This window comes from Trachinotus anak, unplaced genomic scaffold (genome assembly GCF_046630095.1).
Source record: "Trachinotus anak isolate AG129_WGS33_773 ecotype Australia unplaced genomic scaffold, CSIRO_AGI_Tana_v1 ptg000025l, whole genome shotgun sequence".
NCBI lineage: Eukaryota > Metazoa > Chordata > Actinopteri > Carangiformes > Carangidae > Trachinotus > Trachinotus anak.
The window spans coordinates 5914337-5934550 of NW_027273876.1; the positions used below are offsets into that span (position 1 = coordinate 5914337).

Sequence of the window (20214 nt, forward strand, 5' to 3'; positions counted from 1 at the left end):
TATAGTACAGTTTATACCTTCATTTCTGTAAAGATACGTAGGGCAACTCTCTGGTAGCAGGTGAAACTGAGAATGAACAGGAGACAGTCAGGAGGAGCTGTCTCTCTTTAGATATTCTTTATTTAGAACCAAAATAAATGTTACAGACAAATGGTCTATAACTTTTCGCACATATACAAATAACTTGAATATTGTCATTACTCCACTTTCTCAAACTCCAAATATGGAGTTTCTGCGTACTGAGATGTCAGTCGTCTTTTTTGTTTTTTTTTTTTTTTTATTGTTGCAGTAGATTCAACTTATTTTCAAGACATGTGCAGGACCAGTGGATTAGACTGGCTGATTTGGAGTTTGAGGACTTTGATGGCTATTTATCGTGAATACTTAAATATGACCGACCTCTTGAAACAGACTTGCTTAACTAACGGACCCGAGCTGGACGGAGTGGAATATCTGAGCCAGTATATACAACTTGTGCTAGAAAGTCTATACATCTTCACCAGTTTAAAAACATTGTTTGCTCTTCATATTGTCATTCATCACTGCTTTGTAAATCATATAATAATAATAATAATAATAATAATAATAGTGTCTATGATAGTCTGTTATCAATGGCCAGAGGTCTGACCCATCACACACCCACTTTCTCCAAATTCAACAATCGTAACAACACAGTAAGTAAAATACATAAAGTGCACCCTTAGTTAAGAACTTAACAGGCATTTTTAGTGCAGAGGTGGCGGAATAAAAATGCATTATGGGTAAAAAGAAACAGCACAAAAGAAATGCAGGAGAAAGGGAAAACGTCTGTAACAGTGGTCGTGTATGCATTTGCTTGCTTTTAGTCGCTGAGCACTATCAATGTTAACCCATCACTAGCATATGTACTGTAGGTTCTACTCTCTCTCATGAACATACAGTGTCCTCACGCACTGAGGAGGGACAAAGGCGAACTTTGACAGTCATGTGCCACATGGTAAAATCACCCACCACAGGATTTGACCAGCATCATTCAGATAAAGGTGACTGAACATTTCTGTAGCCAAAGATTCACACTAGAAACACATTTATTGCACTCGAGGCCTTTTTTTTTCCATCTCAAAGCAATCTGTCCTCAACGCAAGATGTATGAGTTCTCCAAAAAAAAAAAATCATATGAGCTTGTACAAAACCATAGCAATTGATGCTTTGCTTGTTTATATAAGCAGATGGTTCAGCAAGTATTTAAAGATGTTTAATGACAGGGAGCTGGACGACTATGTTGGTAAAAGTTAGAGGTTTGCAGCCTTGACAGCTGGTTCAGCGTCACACTAAGGCATATCATGAGGTCTGTGACACAGGAATGATAGTCAACAGAAATACAGAAAATCATAATTTACGTATCTGAACCTCAGAAATGAGGTGAAGTGACTCATTTCAAAAGTGGTATAATCAACGTAAAATGATGGTGCAGTGTTGGGTGGTGCAGGGGCTGTGTGCAAATAACTTTCATTTTTGACACAGTCGTTTTAACAAAAGCCTAAAGTCTTAAGACTTTTAAAGGTGCACAAATGCACTTTCTCATATTCTGTGTAATGTATATGTTAATTAACTCAGAGATGGTGCTTAATCAATTGATCACGTCACTCATTTTTCTAGCAAAAATAACAGAAATTCACTGACTCTAGCTTCTCCAATTTGAGGATTCACTGCTTTGTCTCTTTTCAATTGCTGTAAACTGAATGTCTGACAGATGGTTGACATTTGAAGATATCGTCTTGGACTTGTATAAATGATCCTGGGCATATCTTTACTGATATCTGGAAAAAAAAGATGAATCAAAAAATAATCTGCAGATTAATGGATGATGCAAATAATCATTAGTTGCAGCCCTAGTTTACATTATTGAGGACATACTGCAGCATAAAAAGCATTCTCTTGCATTACACCACAACAAACTCTTTTTTATTTTGACACAAAAGAGGTAATAATGTCATTCAAAGTTGGTCTGTGTCCCTCCTTCCTTACCCTGGGTTGGTTTTTTCCACATCCATATGACTAGCAGTGGGACACAAAGGCAGGGTTAACAGAATACAATTCAAACGCAAACTATGTTTCCTTTTATTTCTATGTACAATATATAACTTAATTATAAATATTGTCATTTTTCTCTAAGTACTGAGTTGTTGAGCCATTTGTATTTTCTGAGCAATGTACAGTATTGAACATATAATATTGTATTACATAGAATAGAGCCTACTAGCAACCTTGGTTAAGAGCACACTTTGAAAGAACAGAAGATGGATACAGAGTCCACGAGTAGAGTCCGATGATTAGTACTTTCACTCTTACAGTCCCACCTGTTGTGTTCACTTGTGGGAGCTTTGTGCCACACAACGTTTTGGAAGTGCACTGGTCTTTGATTTAGTATAAGATCAGAACTTAGGACCCTCCTGTTTCCTACCTGTGTGCGGAATATGATAATGAAATAATCGCTTCACTGTTAGTTATGTTTTTCATATAAGATAATGTCTAATACCCTAAGTGTGTGTGTGCCGGCTGTGTGGGTTTCTCTCTGACTGGATCTGTCTCTCGTGAGTTCTTTAAGACAAGTTTGTCCGTGTCACATATACAAGGGTCAGCAGTGTCTGCTGTTGCACTAACTGTTCTTCTCCTCTCACGCCCACTAACAAGCCCAGTCCAACCAACCAGTCACAGACAGGCCATCACACGTTTGACTCCACAAACGGTCTCTTTGGTTTGATAGGGGAGGTGGGGCCTTGGGTGCGGGAGTCACGCGAGAGCTGGCGGTACATGTTGTCCTGGTAGGCCTGCGCCACAGGCAGAGTCCTCGCCACCTTCACATCCGGGTAGGTGGGCACCTGGCTGACTCTCTCCAGGATGTCCCCGCTGCCACGGGAGCCGTTGGCCAGCTTGCCCAGTGAGGGGGGCTGGGTTTGGGAGTAGTAGTCCTCCTCCAACAGGTGTCCATTTTGGGCGTTGTTGGTCTTGTTGTAGTAGGCAATATTTCCCAGTGAGGCGGGGGGGCTGTAGGTGGAGCCTTGCTGGACCAGTTGGCCAGGCGAGGTGGGGCTAATGGCAGAGTCCATGGACGTCATGGCCCTGGACCGCGAGGGCTGGTGCAGGTACTGCTGAGTCCGCGCCGTCTTGTCTATGATGCCCATGAAGGGCGTGTTCCGAGAGCGGGTGGTCTCGCCCTGATACAGCCCCCCGCCGCCCTGCGAGGGAGAGATGGGGGAGATGTCATCACAGGTGCGCTCGTATGTGGCTTGCAGGGGGATCTCCATCTGCTGAATGGAAGAGGAAGGCCGGAAACCTGGTGCTAAATTCGAGGTGGATCCAGTTGAGATGTTGTTGCTGGAGGGAGAGAATCGGAGGCCTACGCTCTGAGAATGGATGAGAGGCCTGGGGGTGGGCACATGCTGCTTCATCTCAGTAGTATTGGCACTGACGGGGCGTCTCACCATATGGGGAATTTCAGGAGAGCCCAGCTGACAGGGGGGCATGGCATTGGCACGCTCCAGTACATGTTCAGAGACTGGGTAGTAGGCGGCTGACTGGCTGCGGCTGATCTGGGGTGTCTGGCTGTAACGCATGCCCCCTGGGCCCCCGCTGCTGGCGCGGTAGGCAGAGGAGGGGCGCTGGGGTAGCTCATCCTTCAATAGGCCCGACTCCATAACCCCTCCTCGGCCGCCGTGCTGACAGAGGGCCCCAGAACTGAGGCTGGCCTGGACCTGGGGCATGGACCGTCCATCCAGGGAGGGCTGGTACACCAGCCGGCTCTCCACGTCCACTGAACCCCCTTGGTAACGACCACCAATGGAGTGGCCCATCTGGCCACCGTAGCTGCTGTTGCCCATCACATTGCTGGGCTGGTTTGTGCGGACTATTTGGGCAATAGAGGGCTGAAGACGAAGGCCTTGGGCTTGGTGGTGCTGGGAGGACAAAGAGGGCTGCGAGCTCAGCTGGAATGAACGCTGGCTGCTCATCTTAGAGAGGGGGGATTTGGGTCGGCCAGGGAGCTGCTCTGTCTGGTAGCGTACAGGAGACCCAGACTGGGACCTGTACAGACAAACACTTTCTACTGGCGGACTGGCTCTGTATTGAGCAGCCCGACGTAAAGGGGAAGGCGGTGGGCTCTGGTGATCCATTCCCTGACCCCCGGTACCCATAGGAGGCGGGCTGAAGCGGTAGGATGGCTGATGCACTGGGGAGGTGTGAGGCGGGCTGTGTCGATAGTGGGAGTTCTGATGTGTTGGGGATAAAGAGGGCGATGTGGGCTGGTATGTCCCGCGGGTCGGAGAGGACATGGAGGAGGAAGTGGGGTGATACTCATAAGGCTGGCCCATGGGTGAACCTCCAGCTAAATAGATCTGATCTGGATGTGTGGGGGAGAGCGGTGGGCTCTGAATGATGGGAAGGCTGGAGGGATTGGTGAGAGACTCAGGTGGGGGCAGACCCATAGACATGGCCTCCAGCTCCTGCTCCAGGTAGTCCTCATCCTCAAACAGGTCCTGGACAGGCTCCATGTCCTCCAGACGGGGCTCTGGGGGAGGGGGAAGAGGCATGGACAGGGAAAGGGACTCCTCCTCTTCTGGGGGAGGTGTAGGAGGAGGGGAGGGAGGAGGCTCCAGTTCCAGGTCCTGCTGCTGGTGCTCCTCCTGGTTGAGCTGGCGACACTCCTCCTCCACCCTCTGGAGCAGCCGCTGGATCTCTCGGTTGTTGGGGCACTGCTTTATGGCTTCATTCAAGTCCTCTAAGGCTTCAGGAAATTGTCTGAAAATAAGAGAATGATAGTTACTGTATTTTTGGAGAAAAAGTCGTGGTTGTCTAAAAAGACTAACAATTAAGGAAAAGTTCAGAAGTTTATGGAAGAGCATGTGGGAGTCTCTGTGCAAGTATGGACATGTGGGTGAAGAACGTAGCCACAGAGGTTATTTAAAATGTGTATCAAAGAATGAAGGGTTTCACTTAGACTGTGATGTGTAGGAGGATAAAAGTGTGTACCTGCTGCTACGCTTGGCGCGTGCCCTGGCGTAGTACGCTTCATATGATTTTGGTTTCAGTTCAAGTGCCTTAGTAGCAAATTCCTCAGCCATCCCAAAGTCCTGGAGAGACAGAGCAGAGGAGAACAAAACTACAACACCCGAAACAAATGTTGACCACAGAGGAAAATGTGGTCCACAGCATTATCCTCACTACCTTGTGGTGTATAATAATGTTTGGTTTGGTTATTTCATGTGATAAATGTCTCAAAACCTGCCAGAAGTCTATCTAAATAGACTATTTGTGGTTTAGTAAATAATTATAATGATAGTTCGGGTGATTTGACATGGGTTTGTGTGAGGCATGTTTCTGTAGTCAGTGTATTTGCTGCAGTACATTCAGATTAGTGCACCGCCAGTTTGGAGATGCTGCTGGGAGCACTAGTGCAGAAGCTGAGATATGCTGCTATGGATAGGTCCATCCTCAGTAATGTGTTTTAGCCACTTTAAAAAACATACCCACAGAAAAAAGCAAATACCAGTTGAAGTGTAAGGCATATTTTGAATAACTTCACCACTTTATCTTGCCGTCAAATAGCACTTTCCTTCTGAACTACAGTTTGTGAACCACTGAGCTAACCGCAACTACGGCGCACACCGTATTACTCCGCACATCAGCTGTTTGAGTCAGGTAGAGCCTTGTGCGTAGGAATATGGTAATTCAACGGTTGAAAAAATGTAGTTCCAAAGGAAAGGGCTGTTTGACTGTTTGACTGTTTCTCTCTCTCTCCCTCTCTCTGTCCTCATTCTGCAGGTCTTTCTTCCTCGGGAGCAGCAGGATCCAGATCCACCACTACTCATCTTTACCATTAACCACTGTTACCTGTCATTATTATTGATAACACCATTACCTATACAGCTGTTCCTGATCTCTCTCTCTCTCTCTTCTCTCCTCTCTCCTCCCCCCACCCCCTCTTTTTATCTTCTCCTAAACCCAACCGGTCGAGGCAGACGGCCGCCCACCCTGAGCCCGGTTCTGTTGGAGGTTTCTTCCTGTTAAAAGGGAGTTTTTCCTCCCCCCTGTCGCCAAGCGCTTGCTCGGGAACTGTTGGGTTTTTTTCTCTGTAACAATGTATGGTCTTGACCTTACCCTGTAAAGTGCCTTGAGATAATGTATATTATGATTTGGCGCTATACAAATAAAATTGAATTGAATTGAATTGAACTGAATTGATAAGGCGCTGAAAATATTCAAAATATAGAGTTCACTTCAACTGATATAAGCTTTTTTTTCTGTGGGCATTTTTTTTAAAGTGGCTAAAACACATTTTTGCAGCTGGCCCCCGCCACACCGACTGCTTCTCTAAACGGAGGGCGCCCTGATCCGAATCCACTGCAGGTGAGAAACTGACTACACTATACTACTATCACTATAAAAAGACCCTGCTCTTGGTCTTCAACAAATCCAACTTACGTTCATTTTCCTCCGACATCGGGACAGGTTGAGGAAGAGCGATACTTTGAGTTCCCTGAATGTCTTGAGGTCGTCGCTGAAGCCTTCCCGTGGAAACTTTTTGAGGGCATACTGATAGCGCTGCGCTGCCTCCTTCACCTTCCCCTTCTGCTGGGCGAACACAAAAAAAAGTCTGGTTATCCTTCATTCACAGTGAAATGAAAATCTAATCCAAAACCTTCAAGGTATAAACTAGAGTTAAACGTTTATCATTTAAAAAAAAAAATCTGTTCTTCTTGAGTTTATTCTTAGAGAAGGGAGGCTTGTTTTCATCTACCGTGTAAAGACTTACATCTGCTTGGAAGGAGAGAGATTGAGTTTTTATTGCCTATAAAATAAACAAATTAAAGTATGTGCTTTGCTTGCATACATAGACAAACATGGTTAACCTCAATTAATGTTAGTCTGCAGAAAATAGTATCTTATAAATAATTTATACTGGAAAACCATATTACTCCCAACAGATCACATCACATTTAAATGATATTTATCATGTCACATTGTCTGTATTTTCTTATTATTTCTTATATTTATTATTATTATTTATCATTATTATATTATATTTATTAGTATCTGTAATTCACACTGTGAAAACCGAGGCCTGTTCTCCGACCTTGTAGAAGCTGTCCCCCTCCTCGATGAGTTTGCTGAGTAAGATGATCATGATGTCGGGTTTGGAGGTGGCCATGGCCCATGTGGCTGGACCTGGGTAACACAGGAAGGAGCAGATGAAAAAAAAAAACATACAGTGAGAAAGACACACAGAAATAAGCAGAAGAGGAAGGAAGGAAGGAGCGACTGGGAGTCACACTACACACAACAATAATAACAGGGGGTGAGGACAACAGCCAAAATGGGGGAATGGGTGAGAAAAGACAGGCAATCCACTGCAGAGAAAAGATTAAAAAAATCTGCTCTGGAACCCAGAGAACACTGTGACCTCGCTGTGGGGAGTCAGACCTGGGTCAAATACTATTTGCCAATAATTATGAGGCTTTTATAATCCTGCTGGGAGCCGCGGAGGACCGGCCTAATTGGAGTGCTAGAATAAGCACCTTTTGAATTTTTCTCCAAAGGTCTATTCAAACGAATTTTAGCAATTATCTGCAAATATGTTTTGACCCAGGCAAACCCAGTGTGGATGTACAGTACAAAAAAATAAAAAATAAATAAAACACTGTGATATCTTTCTATTGAGACACATCTTCTGTCTTGTCAAGAAGTGCAGATGTACAGTAATTCTTTGTACTACTGACTGTTTCCGGGATGTGATTAAGAAAAGCAGAAAAACAGGAAAACACTAATCTCCCAATATAAACAAATGGGAGCTATGTATTTAAAGGAGAAAAGAAAGAAAAAAAAACACTCTTTGTCCCTGGAAACTGAAAAATCAAAAACAATCCCTTGTCTGAAATTGTTGTGTATGTTGTGTATCTGCGCAACAGCAATCCTTGACACGTGTACACACACCACAGAGATGAGAAGGAGGGGGATCTTGCACAAGGAGACACGGGGCAGGTACAATAAACAAAAGAGGCAAGCAGGAGGGATATAACAGAGCTCTGCAGGCGTTAGCTGTCCCTCTGAGCTGGTGGTGGTGGTGGTGGTGGTGGTGGAGGTGGAGGTGAGGGTAGGAATGCTGCTGACTGGCCTAGCTGACACTGAGGAATCGTCTGGAGGATGGACGATGCACGGTACAGTGGTTTATCACCTCAGTCTGTGGTGGCGGTGGTACAAAAGGAATTACAAATACATGCGCTAAGTCACTACCACGCAAGTGTTACTGAGAGCTTCCGTCATGCATCTGTGGGATGGAAGGTCAAAACCTCGGTACGACGTCACAGGCTGGAGGCCGGGCATGCTGTCATTAACCACTTGAACGTTAGCATCTACCTCTAGGCAATCCCGACTGCATCACTGTCAGTGCTAATACCTTTGCATGTTATTATTTGTCAGTTTGAGAAGGATTTGGTAGCTAAGCTGGCCTGCCGACACTTAGGACGACACAGACAACACAGAGAGAGGAGATAGAGCTGTCAAAATGCCTGGTGGGGTGAGAAGTCGACAGCCTTGGCTTTACCTCGGGGCCGACTGGGCAGCGTCTGACATCCTGGGGCCGGAGAGAGAGGCGGGGGATAAGGGGCAAGAGAGGGGTGGGGTGTAGGGTGAGGAGGAAGGAGGTCATGAGCAAGGGGAAAGGATTGTAAGTGGGGAGGGGCAGAGGAAGGAGGGGGGCCAGAATTGCCAGAGAAAACAGGGGTGTGGAAGTGCGTAGGGAGCGAGAGGAAAGAGAGAGAGAGAGAAACAGCGGGAGGGTGAAAGAGAAAGAGAGGTGATGGCAGTGGTGGTGGAGGAGGAGGAAAAGTGAGAAAAGGAACACAAAAAAAGCAGCAGTGAGAAGCGGAGATACGTGCCTCAGCAAAAAAATAAAATAAAATAAAATAAGGTATTAAAAAAAAAAAAAAAAAAGGAAACACAGATACCAAAAAGAAACACCGCAAGCACTAATAACAACCTGTCTCTGAGCAACCGCAGAGGGAAAGCGAGCGAGGATGTGATTGAGAGAGAAACAGGGAGATATCATGAGCGATAGACAAACAGAACAGGACAGAGAGAGAGAAAGCAAAACAACACAGCAGCAACAGTAGTACAATAAAAAAGAAACACATATCAGAGCCATATATAGCTGAGGAGAAGCAGCACGGTGTGGCAGCGGGGGGGCGGATGACATACAGTAGTAGGAAGTGGTCTCAGCTACATGGAGACACAAAGCTGAATCCATGGCTCATTGCAGTAAAATGCTACAGCGCTCTACAATGACCAGCAGGAAGAGTGTACTACAATAAAAGGGAGTGTGTTTTGGATCCTCCCTTCATGGTCACTCATGCAGCTCATGCTTCAACTCCAGCGCATGACATTTCCAACCAAAATCTCAAATTGTGTCTCGTTTTTTTTTTTTTCGCAACAGGCAAATAACCTTTTATTAATGGTGCCACAGGACAACGATGCTGCATTAAGAAGAGGTCCTTTGTGCGCTAAGTGCTGGGCTCTTCAGTCTGTCAACCTGCTCTTACCTATCTTGGCTCCTTTCTTGAGCAGGGCGACCACCACCGACGTGTTTCTGCAGCCCACCGCCCTGTCGAGAGGACGCATCCCGCTGTAGTCTACGTGCTCTATCATGGCCCCGTGGTCGACCAAGAACTGGACCTGGAAAGACAAAGATATGTAGTGAGAATAGTTGGGGGACTTGGGGAAAGAGAAATCAGCGTGAAAACACAAGCTTATCTATCTTGTCCAGGTGCTTAGTCTGAAAACTGTGAATTATATCTCGCAGCTGCTCCAGACTCCAGTGAGTTTCTTGTTAATTACTTAAAGAAAAGAACAATATTTCAAACCCACGCTGGCTCTTTGTCATGAACAGAGGAATCAAAACACACTCAGGTGTGTAGCACTGAAGGAATGGCCTCAGTTACAGCCATAGCTGTGTCAGCAGCCGGCTGGATAACTGCTTATATTCAAGAAATGTTGCACTTTAAATGTTGTACTTTGTAAAGTCTAAAATAAATGCAAGAATTTACAACTGAGAGGCTGAAGCTAGAGCCTGTAGAGTATAGTTGCAGTTGAATAGTTGCAGACTGGATTTCTGAAGTAATAGTTTTTCTTTAGGCTGATGTGTATCATCATATATATTTTTTATATTTTTATACATTTTGTGTTGTTGTTCTGTGTGCAGTGCGTTTCCGATATTTATCCTGTCATGTCTTGCTATATTTGAATTCATATTTGAAATAAAGTATTATTGTTGTTATAAGATTACTTTTAAAGAATAGATAAGGTGCATATAACATATAGACAGCAAGAGAAAAACAGCATATTTTATATCCATCTACTGCACAATCACTTCACTGTCAAGATATAGTGATATGTCATCCTGGGTTGACCCGATTTTGATTTTAATACAATAATATTAATGATATAATAATGAACTTTATTTACATAGCTCTTTTCAAAAACAAGTTTACAAGGACATTAAAACAGATGAACCGAACAAATACATGGTGCAATAAATATTAAAATTGTTTCAGTGCAACCAGGAAATGCAAACAGCAGAGCAGAAGGGATTCTCCAAAATCAGTGACGTCTGAGATATGGAGGGTGACAGATGGTTGAACAGATGTACAAATAACAAGAGAACACAAGGAAATGATCACTGCTCCTCCACTGACCTCATGATATGAAACACTAGATTAGTAATTTGTCTTCAAGGCTCCAGTGATGAAAAATAATAAAGATAATAGTTGAGATTTATTATTTTTTTTTTTTTTAAATATGACACACAAGTTTCATTACCAAAAACAAAGCATTTTTTTAATCACTGAGGAACATGAACAAAACCTTTTTTTTTCAGAAGCCAAAGTTCACAAATTTCCAAACACAAGCTGCCGCGCAAGAACGAAATAAACCAATTAAAACTGGCAAAATAATGACTTTAATGAGGAACTGCTTAATAAAAAAATAAGCAAACAAGAGTATGAGTCTGAGCAAGCATTTGATACCGGCTTTGGGAACTTAACAGTTTTCAACGCTGATTGCTACAGGCATGAATCAGCTGTCACCAAAAAAAAGTATGGAGGTTCGACACCCAGCCCTTACTCACCACTTCAGAGTCGCCATAGAAGGCCGCCAGGTCGAGGGGCGTGCGTCCGTTCTTGTCTGCGTGGTCGGTGGCGGCTCCACTCTCCACCAGGCAGCGGACGACAGGTAAATGGCCTTTGAGACAGGCCCAGCTCAGAGCGGTCAGACCCTCCTTATCCATCAGAGACAGAGAGGCTCCTGCAGAAGGAGACACGGCAAACCGTCGTTACATCTGTAAGCTACATCTGTGTCGACCTGGTTTGTCATTTTTTGCCATTTTATAACTGTCTTAATTGATTCTAATGGATTATCTTCATTTTGATTAGTGCAGTCGCTGGGTGTATGAGAGAGTACGGGGTTTGGACAGGTTAAAAACTTAATACTTAAACAGGAATTGTTTTCAGTGGCATAATAATTGGAGTTAAAAAGACCCGTCTCATCAAATCTCAATGTCCTTTAAACTGAGCATCCACTGTCAAACTTATTTTTTGACAGTGGATACTCATTTTTTTTTTTACAAAATATAACATATTTACACAAAAAAAGGCGACAAGTGGTTGCACGTATTTATTTCCTTATTAACTTATTCACCATCTGTTGAGCTGTTCTGTAAAGTATTTTAATAGAGGCATTTGGGAAAATCCTCCTGTTTGTCTATGTATTTATGCTTGTGTTTACAATGTTGTATTTGTAATCTGGTTTTAGTTTTGCATGAAAATACCCATTAGGCAAATGAATAATTAAATCAACTGAACTACAGTTTTTAACCCAACTTTTTTTGTTATATTTTTTTTGTTTTTTTATATGAAATTTGATAATTTACCTTGAGCTAGTAAAAACTCCACCGTTCCCAGGTGTCCCTCTGAGGCGGCCATCATTAGAGGGGTACGACCCTGCTTATCAGCCAGGTTGACATCTGCTCCGTGTGTGAGGAGGAGGTCCACGATCTAAAACACCAAAATACAACACTCATGTTAAGTGTTTGTGAGATGAGGGAATAACTGCATTTTTTAAGCAGATGAAACAAAAATGGTTGGTTTCTAGGGCCACTGCTTTACTGACTTTTGGAGGCACGTTATCCTACACGAGGGGAAGAGACGAGGCAGACAACTAACCTGCCAGTGTCCCTGTCGGACGGCACTGAACAGAGGGACGATGCCGCGTCTGTTGGGCTGGGCCACGGCTGCGCCCTGTTCCAGTAACAGACGGCAAACCTCCAGCTTCCCCCGACCAGAGGCTGCAGTCAGAGCTGAACGCACAAACAAGCACATCACAATCAGGGAAGAGAGGAAGGGTGAGAGCAGTGTGTAGAAATTAGATTTACATGCATGTGTAGGTTTTAAACAGAAATTATTATATATTTTAGAGGAAGTAAAGTCTGTTTCCCTGTTGATATGTGGTTCCCTGTTACCTTCCCCATACCCCTCACCAGTTATCTCTTACTTCTGATCCTTGGAATCTCATGTAATGTAATATATAAATCTACAGTAACTGACTTTTTGGTTACTGGGTGGCAACAGACACAAGTTATACAAAAAACATTCCCATACATCACCTTTTAAATTGATATGGCGAACTTGTTTGCAAACAATTGCTTATTTATGCAACATTATCATTAAATTGGAGTCTTGTATGAGTCCACCAAAGGGACGTAAGTCAAACATCAACTCTCCTCTAGCTCTGTTTTTGGTCTCAACCAACTCCTGAGTAAGATATTTGACTCTTTAGCTTCTAAATGCTCCTCTGAGTTCACCGGCTGGTGTCTGTCAGCTGTTTGATGCTGAGCAGGTAGCGTACAATGGGTTTTTAGAGACTGTTCTCTGAAAACAGCTGTTTGCTGAGGCCAAAAACAATGCTATGAAACCAGTGCAAACTAAAACAGGTTACAACCAGAAGGCTCAACAAGTTGAAGCTCACTGTAAAGCTCAGTAAAGTCAACGAGAGCTGCAGATTCAGATTATAATTCTCTGTAGGTTCATGATCAACTCCTTTAACATTGTCCCGTTATTTTCACACTCTCATTTTATATATTGTTATTGGAAAAATATTATATTATAGTTGCTTTAAAGCAAATCCTGAAGAAGAGAAAAGAAGAGAGGAGAGAAGAGAAGAACAGAGAAGAGGAGGAGAGGAGAGGAAGAGGATGCACTTGGGACTTTGGGGGCAGAGGCCTTTGAAAAGACATCCTCTCAAATGTAATGATTATAATTGGAATAATTAATGCATGTCTTGTGATCAGAGTGGTAGCAGGCCTGGGAGGGTGACCCTGGTCAGCCTGCTGGAGGATCACTTTACTACACACTGTTCAGCCAGTGCATCTGTACAAGCTGTCGGTGCCCTGCATGCAAAGAATAATGTATTTTCAGTCGACCTGTCCTGTAAGACTGGGATTTGAAACCATCTTCAAGAATAACTGTCATCCTTCTGATCCTTTATAAACAATGAGAGCTCGGCTGAGAGAGTACAAGCCCCCTCTCCATATGACAGCGAGGAGCAGCCCCTCCAATGCTCCAGCAGGGGAATAATGCTCGCAATGAGGTTTCATAGCTTTAGGTTACAATGATACATTACATTTCTCAACACCCTGCCACAGTGCAATCAGACTAGTCATTTCTAAAGCACCCTGGAGCACTCTCATCCTCCCTCCTCCCCCTCCTCTCTGTGAGCCCAGCCCTGTCTCTGCTCCAATGACACCACTGCACTGCCATCAGCATCTGACGCAGCAGCAGCAGACACACAGACACAGACACACACACACAGACACACACACACAGGAGAACGATCTCTCATATCCGCACTGCAGCGCTCTGCCTCACAGTGTCACACAGAAAAAAAAACCCTCTCACAAAACACATCACAGACCCTTAAAAAACATGTACGTCTCAGGGCAAACTAGATAGTGTTACATTTGTCCAAGGACTTTCACAGGTACGCAAACCATTAAGCATCACAGTCATCTGCCCGTATTGAATTCAGGGTTTATCGGTGCGACGTCTGGCTACAGGAAGTATTCCCACCTGTCTCCCCCCACAGGGTGTCAAAGTTATTGATTTGAGCCCTCTCCACCTCCTCTTCATCCTTCTCCGGCAGGTCCAGCAGGTAGGACACGATCTGATGGAGAACAAGATTCAAGATGACACAGATTAATGTCCAGGTTTACTACAGTCCAGAGGTTAAACACAAATAAATAATACAAGTGAAATCACTTCCTTTGGAATCTGTTGGAATCTGATTGAATTTTAGAAGACTGACGATCATCATTAGCAGCTGCACGATCAGTTCCTGAAAATAATAATTATCATAGAGCAAAAAGAAGGAGTTTCCACGTATTATAATTCATACATGGTCTCCTGAGATTGGTACTCTTTAAATGTCTCTATTCATTTAACGTCTTTTCTCCTCCATTACACTCTCTCTCTCTGTTTGCCCTCCTTCCTTCACTCGTTCTCAAATTCAAACTAGTGTAACTTTATTGCTTCGCAGAGAGAGCTGTTACATTTCCAAAGTGCTTTTTCTCTTCCTCTCTCTTTGACAACTGTTTCCCCATTTGATTAATTTTCTCCTCTGCTCTCTGAACATTTAATAACGTGCTTTGAAAACAGACACGTCTGCACCGTGTGCTGCAGATGTCAGCTTCCCTTTGGTTCTAACGCTAATTATCATCAAAAGTTCACATTTGTGAACATTTTAGTGCTGACTGGTGGATTCCTCTTGGTTCCCTTTTTGTACCTCTAGTAGTGCTATGGAGCTGTATTTCTGTGAGTGGGTCCATGTTTTGTTTACATACACACACACACACATATGAATGCACACGCATGCAGGTGTTGGAATACTTGCAAATGGGTTCACTTATTTACAGGTGGCGGCATCATGCAAACATGTGCTGCAAAGTACCAGCAAAGACGGGGGAAGATTCTTAGATAATCAGCTTTACAAATGTTTTTTCAAGAAGTAAATGCATTCAACACATTTGGTGGAGCTCAAGGGTATACTCAGTGCATCCTGCTAACACCGACTGTAAACATAACCATCGGGCACATTTCACTGTACTCTGGGATTTAAAACAACCTCAGTGTGAATGCGGTGCATAAAGCCACAAAATGTGGCAATGATGAGTAAAATTTGCATCTTATTTTTTATTTTTTTAAATTGCATTTTCAAAATCTAGCAACGTCTACCTCAACTAATGTGGAAATTTAAAACTGAGGAATTACACAAAGCAAAATAGTCGATATTGGCATCGGAGATAGAGTTAGTGATAGTGTAGACGTAGCAGTAGTTACAGGAGGTCATCTGGAGCCCTTAAGCATGAACCACTGCTGTACCTCTGTGTATCCCATACTGGCTGCAGCGATGAGGGCCTGCTGGACTGCGTGGCTCTTGGTGAGGGCCGCCTGTTGTTGGGTCTGTGGTGACTGCTGTTGCTGTTGTGGCCCCAAGCTCCAGTCGCACTGGATGAGGAACTTCACCACCTCCATGTGGCCCCTCAGCGCTGCGTGAACCAGAGCGCACTGGCCGTTCTTATCCAAGTGGTCCACCTGTTGTAACGGGATGTGGATTTGATCAGGGACACAAGTAAAAAACAGGAGGTGAGAATTATCTGTGCAGCTCCAAACCTTCGCTCTCCTGCGGCAAAGCGCAGTCACGATGGCCATGTGTCCCCCTGCGGCAGCGTAGCCCAGCGGTGTGAGGCCACTTTCGGACGGGGCGTCGACAGAGGCGCCGAACTCAAGCAGCAGAGCCACCATGTCCATGTAGCCCAAGTGGGAGTGGACGCACAGGACGGGGGCATTGTTCAGCACCTCCGTACGGTAGTTAACGTTGGCACCGCCCAGCATCAGTAGCCGGCTCACCTGGACACGTACAGAAAATGAATAAAAAATGAGGACATACAAAGTAAGGCTTCAAATATTGAAAATCAGGAGAGGGGAAGACTTCTATGATGCATATTTCAAGAGTTGCTGTTGATTTGGTACCCAGAACATGCTGAAATATTCTTTCAGTACGACTTCTCTCTGCCATGTTAGCGCCTGTACCTTGATGTTGGGTGTGTAGAGGTTTCGGAGTGAAGAAAGTGCAGCGGAAAGGCCCTCTGTGCTGTAGGATACCCACAGGCCTTGCAAGATAGATGAGGAAACCCCGACTTTCTTGCTGAGACCCTTGAACAGAGAGAAAGAGTGTAAATATTCATTACTTTGCCGCCAGACCCCAGCTGTGTGTGTGGGTGTGTGTGTGTGTGTGTATAGGTGTAAGTGAAGGCCCATAGTAGTATACCTTGAAGATATGTGCTTTGAGGATGTGATGGCCCAGCTCAATAGTCTGCTGTCTGTTCAGCTTGTTCTCCTGCCGAGAAAACCAGAAGGCCAGTAGGGTGTGTCCGCTCCTGCAGAAATGACAAACACAGAGTTTCAATTTCAATACCTGAGCCTGAGTTATCAGGTCATTACACCGTCATCACCTGCACAGGTGGTGCAATCGGTCTTTAATTATAGTACATGAAATCAAATGTTTTATGACACTTCCTCTCTAGGATCAAAATAATGCACCCACGGCTAACAGGGGGGCTTCTATTTATACACCGTCATGGCTGGCAGAAGAATCATTCACAGTGTTAAATATTAACTTTGACTGGGATTAGGTACCCTGCAATTTAACTCTTTATCTTATAATGTAAATATATTTGACAATAAATGCTTAAAGATGTGAATTTATAATTCTACTTCATGAAAAACTGCTGAGATATATCAATAACCTCTTGGTGTAGCAGAAGATGTACATAAACAAAAAAAAAAAAAAGCTCCATTCAGATCTCCCATCCATAACATCCACAACATCCACAACTTTCAAAATCATTTGGCAATATAAGAGTATAGGAGTATTTTGGGTATTCATCCGCCAATAAAAATAAAATTCCCTTGCTTTTTATGGCCCCTCTCTGCTTTGTCCCATCCAAATGTCCTGTTTCCAGATGGGGCAATTAAAACTCCTGAAGCAAAACACTAAAAAAATTTAAATTGCTGTTTTCTTGTGACATTATCTTAGCAGCGTCTCATTCACTCCTCCATTTCTCCTGTCTGTCCTCACCTCGGGTCGCAGAGGAACTTTGTCTTTTCTCCTTCCTCTCTCCAGATCAACCACTCCCTGAAAGAGGGGTGAACAAACATCCTGGTGCCGTCCCTCCTCTTCACCAGGAAGACTGACAGGTTGTCCACACGTTGCTGGAAATCCTCCCAGTCCAGTGTTCCCTGCGGCCACACACATTGTCTCAATGTTAGTCTGGACACTGAATACTGTTCCCTACAGCACTGACATGGTGTTTCTCAACCAACAGCTGATATTAGCCAGGTCTCATTTATTGTTATTGGAATCTAAGTGATTTACCCATGATCACAGATGAAGTGTTTGGTATCAAACAACACTGTCGTTAACATCCTCACTGACATAGCAACACATATCAATGTTGCTAATTCCACCCAAAAAAAAACAACAACAAAAAAAAAAACATCCTTGCTCCTGAAATTCAATAAATAAACTCAATATAAAAGGCATTTCTCTGTTTCATGCAAATTAAAAAGCAAGAGTCTCTATCAGGCTGTTGAAAACTTTCAATATTAAATATTAAATATTAATGAGTAAATATGTAACAAGTTAAAAATCCTACTGAGGTATTATCTCTAAAGAGTTTAACACTCACAAACGAAGATAAATTGCTGGATCAGGACTGTGTGGGTGACAAAACCAACCCACCAACTGTGTCACCTCTCTGTCGTCTCAGCTTCAACCTCAAACCAGTGACGAAAGCATGAACCAGACAATAAATCACAGACGTTTGTGACAGTAAATAACTATAGCTGTTTGAAATTTGGGACACGTTTTCAGTGCCTTTAAGTGCCTGTGTGTGTTAAATAAACATTTGATAACACTTAATGAATTTCACTGACTCATTAACCTCAGCTCATGGATGGAGTAAAAGCACAGATTAACACGCGATTACTTCACAAGGTAACTAAAACCCATATTTCATACCTATTAAAATTCTGCTCTTTAAATGTACTTTGGAAGGAAATTGACTTTGCTAGTGACTGGACCAGCAGGACCATTTCATAATACCTTAACTCCTTTAAAGAGCTTGAGATATGAACCTTTTACCATCCACTGCTCCACCTGTGGCAAGCCAGCACCATGCAGAGCTGCTACCGAAAAGCTCCATCAAATTACAACATGTAAACTTCAATATGTGCTGTACCTATTGATGAGAGCCTTTTCTGGTCTTTTTTTTAAAACAGTCTAACAGTGCAGACCACAGAAACCTTAAAAATATAACAGTCCAGCTGTTCAACAGAGTAATAAATTCTTTTAAAAAGTTTAAGATCAAAAATACTAAATCTGCTGTAATTCAGGCTGAACCCCACAAAATGAGGGTGTGAGGTGTTGTGTACTTCAGCATTTTCACCTGCAGTGAACCGGCGTTGATGGCCTGATATATCTGCTCGTCGGTCAGCGGGTGAAGCGAGGCCACGGCCACGTTGAGCAGAGGAAGCGCCCGCTCGAACGACGACTGCGTGGGGAAGCGCATGTTGCACTGCAGCAGGTACACCTCGGCGAGGTTGACTGGAACCACCTGAGGAGCGAAGGCGAGAATCCGAATTACAATGCTGACTTCCTTTGGATCGGCTCTCCGGGATAATGAATAATGGATAGTGTTTGTGAAGCACATCTTCAACTATTCCACATGGTCTTCCTCAGAGAAGAGAAATGTGAATTTATTAGTTGTCATTTTTTATGGCGCCTGCAAGCACTTCTGAATACATGAAATTAAATGAATCTGGGGGGTGTGAGATAAAATATTTCATTACGGAAAAACACACTAAAGCAATTCAACAGCATTATTTATCAAAAAGGTGTTCGATACTGACTGTCAGAAAGATGATTTCATGAAACTACTTTTACACTAAGCAGGTCGGGGTGCAGGTAAATAAAAAAAAAAAAAAAGCCTTTCCAGTGTTGCTGTTGCAAATTATGAGCAACGACATGTTTAATTCAGATCGGGGGTTTTCAAAGTCTGACACTGTGGGCCACCACTGCAGACAAAGTTGAGACAGCTCCTTCCCCCAACATCCTCCTCATCTCCTCTGCTATGCATTCACTAAGTTACACTGTGGGCTACAACTTTTTTTAGCCTCTATTTGTTTACATTTTTGACAAATTGGCAACATTAATGCATGCTGCATTAGCTATTAGCAGGTCCTGTTTGCAGTGTGCCCATGAATCTGCAGACAGCTATCACTAGTTTTCTTTGATGCTGAAGAAATCTTAAAAACATGATGATTATCAGGCAAGTTCTGTTATAAGGAGCATCTCTTTTTCATAGCAGATTTATGGACATTTTCTCATGATCGATATTAAGAAAGATGATAATCTCTGAAAGGATAGATCACACAAAATCTAAAAATATGTGTGATATGTCTGTGTGTTAAGATTTGACTTTTAGGTTATGACTCGAATGATGCAAATCAAAGCAATCAGGATTTTAAGGGTTCCTTCATTCCAGTTGTTTTTAGAACACCTTCATGTACTTCCCTTTCATCTCCCACAGTGTCTTTGTCTCTACATCTCTATGCCTCACAGTTTGAAAAACTTCTCTTTAGATATATCAGCTTAAGCCCAACCTGTGAAAACCATGGAAAAATGAAGCAGTGATGCCGCACCTTATAGCTGGAGCTTTTGAGGACAAGGTAGCCCTTCTCGATGAGGTCAAAGGTGAGTTTGAGGTACAGGTAGGAGCCCTGACTCAGGGCCTTGAGGTGGGCGCTGAGCTTGCCAAAGGTGGTGTTGTCCATCTTGCCGTTGAGCGAGATGTTGTTCTGGATCTCCGGGCTGCTGTGGATGCGGTGCAGGATGTAGCCCTGCAGGTCCTGGTCTATGGCGTCGTTCTCCTCCAGGCTGTCCAGAGAGATGCGGTGGAACGGCAGCGCATTGGTGATCTCCTGAAGAATCAGAATCGTTTCAGTCAGGCGATACTGGTGCAGACATCTTGATACATTGATGATACATCCAACATACTTACCGACATAGGTAAAA

General features: G+C 43.6%; 1 protein-coding gene across 8 annotated transcripts in view; it reads right to left on the reverse strand.

Moving 5' to 3' along the window:
• Positions 1-256: 256 nt before the first annotated feature.
• Positions 257-20214, reverse strand: part of tanc2b (tetratricopeptide repeat, ankyrin repeat and coiled-coil containing 2b) — a 141995-nt gene continuing 122037 nt past the window's right edge. For all 8 annotated transcript variants that reach the window (XM_071463497.1, XM_071463504.1, XM_071463506.1 and 5 more), the window contains 16 exons: positions 19842-20120; positions 18587-18754; positions 17218-17378; positions 16408-16516; positions 16170-16292; positions 15750-15986; positions 15459-15671; positions 14151-14244; positions 12249-12382; positions 11957-12080; positions 11156-11331; positions 9573-9705; positions 7112-7203; positions 6460-6606; positions 5008-5108; positions 257-4776 (listed from right to left, as the gene is read on the reverse strand). In XM_071463497.1, coding sequence (XP_071319598.1) covers positions 2706-4776; positions 5008-5108; positions 6460-6606; positions 7112-7203; positions 9573-9705; positions 11156-11331; positions 11957-12080; positions 12249-12382; positions 14151-14244; positions 15459-15671; positions 15750-15986; positions 16170-16292; positions 16408-16516; positions 17218-17378; positions 18587-18754; positions 19842-20120 — 4362 coding nt within the window. In that variant the 3' untranslated portion in view covers positions 257-2705. The remainder of the gene's footprint in view (positions 4777-5007; positions 5109-6459; positions 6607-7111; positions 7204-9572; positions 9706-11155; positions 11332-11956; positions 12081-12248; positions 12383-14150; positions 14245-15458; positions 15672-15749; positions 15987-16169; positions 16293-16407; positions 16517-17217; positions 17379-18586; positions 18755-19841; positions 20121-20214) is intronic.